Below are 7,500 nucleotides of genomic sequence, written 5' to 3'. Positions count from 1 at the left end.
TCTTATTACTATAAAACTTAAAGCTAGACAAGGTCTGCCCTCATGTCAGATAACAACAGCAAAACAATTCTGATGGTTCAGTAGCTTATTATTTCATACTTCCAGGTCCTAAATAAATTACAGTTATTTTCACATTCTTCATGAATATCCTTCAGGCATGATAATAAGTGTATTTTTCTGTATAGCTCTTAATGCATCTTTTTGCAAGTTGATTTAAAATATTTTGTTGAATTGTCATGTATCCTAATAATTAAAGGGGTCTAGATTCCTTTTGCTGTGATGCTTATATTGTTTAGAGATTTGACATATTTAACAAATCACCGCTGAACTGTTGGCAAATAACAGGGTAAAATATATTGAAACATGGGAGTGCAACAATAGTTTTTGCATCTTTTTTTCCAGCATTTCTTTGCTGTAGTTTTGCTGATGAAGGTTCCTTCCCTATCCCAAGCCCCACCATCATCAAAGGCAATTATTGACTTGGGTTTTGAAGTGCAGATTATCAAGGTATTATTTCCTTGGAAGTGTAAGAATACTGTAGATGTAGAAAGCAAAAGAGAAGCTGAGTAATTTTCTAAAGAAGAGAAAGCCCAAGTTGAGAAATGTAAATGACTCAATATATGAAAGAAATATGTTGGGTTTTTTTTTCTGCAGCAACTGTACAATGCCTCTTCTGTTTTTTGTATTTTTGTTTTTTTTTAAAGGCAGGGATTAAATAAGGTAAGCAACAACATTATCATTTTGAAATAAGATAAAACACAGATGTTTATTTTTATTTTTAGAGATGTTCAGTTGCAGGATATGTACACAGTTAAAAGTATTACAATCTGGAAAGGCCATGATGATTTAAAGTCTGCTTGAGTGACAACTGTACTGGTGATATGGGACCAGATCCTGCTCCTACGGAAGTGAGTGGGAGTTTGCCATTGAGATCAGTGGAAGCAGGATTACGCCAACTAAAATAATGTGGAGAGAAGAGTAACACCATGGAATTATTTGTCAATCTGTTTTTCTTTCCTGCTCTAGAAGCAAGGGCTTGGAGAAGTGACAGAAATTAACCTGATTATCACTTTTTTCCCCATCTCCCTAGTCCTTACTTCAGATATTAGAAGCTGAAAGTCACTATGATCAATAGCAGAGTGCAGCTGCTAAGATCTTCACACCCAGGTAGTTAAAACTGTGCTATGATTTCCAGTGTATGTTCCGATAGTCCCAGAATTAGACTTCTTCCTCATTCATTCTGTGATGGAACTTAGGTTTGAAAGAGTGAAAATGGTCCGGTACCTTGTTTGGTTGAAGGATTACTAACCGTTACAAGATTTGATTCAGTGCTCCCCTATACTGGTGTGACACAAGTGTAACTCAGAGCAAGAAAATGGAGCTTCTCCCATTTAAACTGATGTGAGATCAGTATCAGGCCACCTAACTTGAGTGCACATACTCAACACCTGCACTCATAAGGTGAACAGTATCCATATGCAGTGTCACAAATCAATAAGGATGACCCAAGTAAGCAGTGAACAAAACCATTGCAAATTAAGTTACCTCCAAGTACAGGTTCAGATCATAGCAAACCCAAAAACTTAGAAAGGCTGTTGTGCCAATAGTTCCCTTTTAGGAAAAGTCTCTCAGAGTACATTAGCCATGATTAGCATGTTAAAAACTTTTCACAGTCAGGAGAATTCAAGTCATTTGACAGGAAGCATAGATCTTGCTTCTCCACAGTTGCTCTGCTACCAGCCAGTTATTTTTCTACTGGCCAGAGAAGAACCCTGGTTCAGGCCCTCCTGGGTTGTTGCTTTCTTGTTCTTTATCTCTATGGGGTTTGGGAGATTGAGCAAGAACAGTTTTTCTTTCTTTAACTCTTCTTCTTCTTCTACAAAACGTGTCCTATTTGGTGCTTTTAGGAAAACATTTTCACAGGGATACCCTCTGGAGGCTTCCCTTACCCAGCTCTGTCACCTCTCTCAAAATGGCAGAGTGGCCAAAGAAGCACAGCAGCATATCAGAGAACACAGCTGGAGGAGAGTTGTTTTGCCCGCACCCTGTAAGTCCACATCCTGCCAAATAAAGGCCTCAGAGTCAGACTGCTGAGAAGCAACTAAGTTCACCTGCCACAGTCATGGTTTCTCCTGTGAGCATCAGGACGGCACAGGCTAAACTCAGTTTCTTCACGCAAAAGAGCAAACCCTCAAGATTCTGCTCTCAGATTCACCTGGTCAATGGGGTAAGTGAAAATCTACCCTCTTCCAGAAGCTCCCATGCCCATGCATTTTATTGGGAATTATCCTTGGTTGGTAAAGAAGGAAGTATCCTCTCCTCCATCAATATAAGAAGGTTGGCCTATATTCTTGGGAGTCTCTCTACATTCCCTGACTCTTGTTCATCTGAGGATGTGAAAACATCTCAATTACAGCAGAAAATTCCAGCTGACAATTTCCAGGTTTCTGAAAAGCAAATTTTCTTCTTTAATAAAGAAATCTTCTCTTCCACATACACGCTAACAGTGAAAAACAACAACCCCAGAAATCTTTGAAACATAAAAGAAAATATAAGAATATATATACTTCCAGGTCTTTTTTCTCCATAGTCATTAATGGCTGCACTGTGAAAGAAGAGCTATCAGAGTAAAAATCAGTCCAGTTTGACAAAGACTGGTGTCTTTGATTTCTCCCCCCAGAATTCATGGACATAGTGTGCAAAAGTTATCAATACTTTTGGCATATAGCCAGAAAAGAAAGAAGAGGATAAAATATCCACCTGCCTTCAAAATAAAAACTGAATGCATCTGCATTCTTTTTTCAAGGACACCATCAAAACTGAATGAAAAACTCTGAAGGAGGCATAAGAAGCACTGCAAATCACGAGGCTGCACACAATTTAAGGCATTAAAACTTACACAATTTCCATTCCCAAAACTGAAACCACAGTAGCATTTTTAACTAAGGAGATAGTTATTATCTCTGAAAAGGCTTCTTCAAAGATCCTATTGATGAGAAAGTAGAAGGAAACCTGGCATCATTTTGAATCCCTACCCAATCTACCTCTAGGCATCTCTTTCTACTGTTTCTTTTCCAGAGGCAGCCATGTCTTGGTATGACAATTTAAAAAATGTGAATCCTCTGGGCTGTTACAAATTTCTCTCTTGAGAGAGAAAGACAACACAACTCACATACATTAGGATACTCAGAAGAATGTTCTATTTTGCACTGTTTTAAGAAAGGAGAGTTGAGAGGGGAGACAATATTTTTGTCGATGTGAATTTCATAGGAGTAATGAGTTTTGAGCAGTTTGGAAGGAGAACTGGTAGATGCTAGTTGCACTAGAACATGGAGGGAATTTCAGGAACAGGAGGCAAGAAAAAAGACGGGTTGAAGATGTGAGTGAGAGGACACCAAGGGAGAAATGATGAAGGAATTATAGGTGGATGCCAATAGACAGCTTAGGTGTCTATGTAGATGACATGTGTTTTCAGTTCAGAATAATGGCATCCAACTCTATAGCCAAAAGACAGAATTGGCTCAGAATATGAACTGTAAATCCTCTGTTCTTCTGTGTTCTCCAGAACAAAATTTTTGGTGAGTCCATGGAAACAGTGGACCAGATTCCATAATAATCTGGAGTAATTCCATTTAACTCAGTGAAGTTATGATTGCATAAAACTGATGTAGTAACACCAAGATTGAGTCAAAAAATACAAAGAAATCTAAACACTCATGGTTTGTTCCCTATAAGTCCCACAAAAGGAATATAAGTACTATCTCAAACCCAAACACATCTTTCAATGATACTTCACAACGGGATAGTCTCACAAACTATTCAGAGTAATGTTGTGAAGCCATAATCTCGCAAACTCAGATAAACCTCCATTAACTGACTATCTAGTCCAGCCAAATCCCCAGCATGACAATAAACATGCAGACTGAAAAAGACGCCTTTATGCCTACCTATACTGTAACCTATACCAACTTCAATAGACACTGACAATGATGCAGAACAGTTACTCACTAGATCTCAGTACTATTCTTCATCCATTTTTCTTTGATTAAAATGACATTATCCAAATGCACAATATTCCCTAGAGATTTTTCTGTGGTGTTTGACTTTCATTCTCATGAGGCAATGCAATTGTAGTTCCCGAAGATGTGCACACAGAACACAGTGCATATTGCCACCATCATCACCACCCACAAGGGTCCCCAGATACACAAGACTCATCAAAACCAGGTCAAGATTACAGCAAATCAACCTACATCTCTTCCTAAACAACATGATAATCCGAACCAGCTCAGATCCAGATTAAGCTGATGCAGAACCAGAGGCACTGTATTCAGGACCACAGTTTCCTTATTTATGTGAACAAACCGTCTATCCTCTAGCAGGGTAGGTTATTTACAGCTAGAAATATTTCTTTATTTAGATTTATAAAAGTGCACATTCTTTGCTCTTGGTGCTTTCAAAGCATTTAAAAACATACCAGTTAATAGGGCATGAAAACCCAAATCTCCCGTACAGTGTGCCAAAACAAATTACGCCCAGTTCACCCCTCTGCTTCAGACACTTAAATCAGCTTGAGAAAATAGCTGTCCTAAAGGTCATCAATGGGCAGATCAATGGCTTCCAGAATTAAGAACAGGTTACTAGGCTCACATCTATACACTGTAGGGCTCTAAACAAGGAGAAAGCTGATTGGTTGACAACACAATAAGCCAAGAGGAGTGTTCCCCAACTAACAGATTTAGTTCTGCTGCTAAACACATGGAATCTCAAAGGATAGAACTATTTGCTATTAGTAGGAACAATGAGACAAATTTAACCCTCCCTAGAAAGAGCATCTGGAGCCCAGGCAACAAGAGTTCTATCTCGTCCCTGACTAAACTCCCTACTCTGAATCTTTCTTCCAACTTCAGTAAATCAGCTAAAAATGCTAAAAGTAAAAGTTTTCATGGTGCTAAAAAGGTCTAGGAAACTCGAATATCCCCGATTCGAATATCCCCGACTCTTCCCTTGTAAGTTTCACACAGCTTAGATTGCCAGCACAGGAACCTATCGACCATGTAGGTTTAGTTTCCCTAGCCTAAAAGTCTGGATATTGAAAGAGAAATCTTTTGTGAGCTCAGCTATTACAATTCTAGATGGGTTTTTGATTCAAACTCATACCCAAAATTTGGATTAAATGCTCTCCACTGATATACAAAGAAAAAAACTAGCTACCCCTCTTAAAATGCCTGCAAGCACGATTAAACAAATCACTGAACATGAACTACAAGTGCAGACCAGAGCATTAAGTAGCCATTAAAGCTTAGATTTCAGATTTTCTGTCACAATCTTGTTTAACGCATGTAAGCCTGGGACCTAACCTCATCCTTCAGCATTGAATAGGTTTTGAGCTATTATTTTGAGAATACCTTCATGTTCTGTTCATTAATACCATCATTGCCATTACAACTACAATCACCAGTACAGTTTCTGAAATTATGTTTACTCTTAACTTTACTGTGGCTTTTTCTTTATAGGGCATTTTCATTTTCAAAGCACTTTTCAAATCACTAATTTTTGCACTACTGCTGTGTACAAGAATTTTCGTAATTTTATAGAAGAGGAAACAGACATGCTAAGGCCTACACTTTTAAAAGTGTCACCTTAGAGGTTTCAGTATGGGAACTCAGATATTTAGGTATCCAAAATTACTGGACACCTTTAAAAACATTGACCTAATTGATGTGCCCAAGGCTGTGCAAGAAGTCTGTGTCAGAACACGAATTAGAGCTCAGGAGTTCCTGGCTCACAACACTGTGCTCAAATTCTGTCTCCCTTCTTTCAGCCTAAAGGGAATTATTTACACAAATTTCATGCACTGATCAGTGAGAAAGTTGATTCACTAGTTTTCAGTTTCCTAATTTTACTGGTTGTGTCACAACTTTAACAATACCTGACATCAGTGGTAGTTATAGTGTGTATTTGGGGCAGTGGATGGCCCTTAAGCAGAGATTTTGCATGTTAATACATGAAAAAGTGATGTCTTATTTGTTCTGTATCTGTCAGAATAATATACAGAAAGCATGTAAGTTTGAAGAGGGGTTAGTTAGGTAATGTTGAACAGAGCATCTTCAAGACAACACTGTAACCACTGTACTTCAAATGTCAGGCTAATTATTATCAGCATTTAAATGTTATCACGGGCCATTTTTAATAGTGGAATTTTTTAGGTCTTGTAATGGTCAGAAGAAAATGTCACATGTAGCTGCTGCTGTTGCATTGTTCATAAATGTTAAAAAAAAGTTATTTCCATGGACAGCAAAAGGAACAGCTTGTTTGCTTAAATCTGACTGTAAAATTAATCCATATGCTGATACTATTTGAAGTATCATTTACTTTCAGGAAGAACAGAGGTTTACTATAATACAGTTATATGAAGTGCAAATAATGCTTATTAAAGGTAAACTACAGACCCTTTAAGTATAGTTTTTAGAAATTAATATTCAGATATGTATTACTTCTTTGAATTGTTATGAAGCAATTTAAGTATCAGCTTTCTACACTTTGGTAACCCATATTATACATAGAGCTTTAAAGAAAATGAAATTTTAATATAATTCACTACAAATGCCACATGATGCAATTAATTTAGATATTCTTTATATGTACATAGTTTGATCGTATCCCTCATTTAGCATGGCAACATAGTATTACATGGTAAATTTCCCTGTGATACAGTACCTATATAAAATTATGGGCACATTTTGCCAAAGCAACTGTTACACAGATTTGTAATTAATTCCTTTGAAGATTGCTGTTAGAGTTTTGGATACTGATGCTGGTTTTGGACATTTATGACTGCTCTTTAGTTGGCTATTTGCTGTGCCTCAGAGACAGATGTAAAATTAGTGTCTGTTTTGAGCCAGCAAACAGTACATCTTTCCTCCTGTTTATTGAATTGCAGGGAGGAATTCTTTGGGCTCCCACTTCTTTGTGGTTTTGAAGTAACAGTCTGTTTTTGTGCCAACCATGTAGCTTCAGTGCATGTGTAAAATTTTGTTGAGGCTCAAGCTAGAAGTTGCTTATTTGACCTAATGGAAAAAACACAGTATGAAGTTAGGATGCATTGTGTAGGAGGGCTTTCATTTCTCGACACTGAGTAAAACTTTATGCATCACAAATGCAAAAATAGTAATCAGTTTAAAATGCATTCAGTATATTCTGCCCAATGACCTACATTTAAAAAAACAACTATTAGTTATTACATTTTTTTCTTCTTGTTAAAGCAAAGCTACATTTTTGAGGTCTGCTTGTGCTGACAGTGAGAGTGATGGACAACTTATCGAAAAGGAGAAGCAAAACCCATAATGATCTTACTTTTAATTTCACAATGTAGAAACCTTTCTTTTGAGTACCCTTAGTTATGATTCCATAAACATTTTTTTTCTTCAAAATAAAAAAGAAAAAACTCCCACAATTACAAATGGATAAATCCAATTTAAAAAAACACCCAAAACCCAA

General features: G+C 37.1%; 1 protein-coding gene across 9 annotated transcripts in view; it reads left to right on the top strand.

Annotated features, from left to right (window-relative positions):
- ZEB2 (zinc finger E-box binding homeobox 2) overlaps nt 1-7,500 on the top strand; it is a 136,067-nt gene that overhangs the window by 83,116 nt on the left and 45,451 nt on the right. The window contains exon 1 of one of the 9 annotated variants that reach the window (XM_006135671.4): nt 1,110-1,167. The exons of the other annotated variants lie outside the window; for them this stretch is intronic. Coding sequence (XP_006135733.1) covers nt 1,125-1,167 — 43 coding nt within the window. The 5' untranslated portion in view covers nt 1,110-1,124. Of the gene's footprint in view, nt 1-1,109; nt 1,168-7,500 lie in introns of those variants that run through there. 9 annotated transcript variants of the gene reach the window in all.

Source organism: Pelodiscus sinensis, chromosome 7, assembly GCF_049634645.1.
Source record: "Pelodiscus sinensis isolate JC-2024 chromosome 7, ASM4963464v1, whole genome shotgun sequence".
Classification (NCBI taxonomy): domain Eukaryota; kingdom Metazoa; phylum Chordata; order Testudines; family Trionychidae; genus Pelodiscus; species Pelodiscus sinensis.
This window is presented reverse-complemented; position numbering and strand designations above follow the sequence as displayed.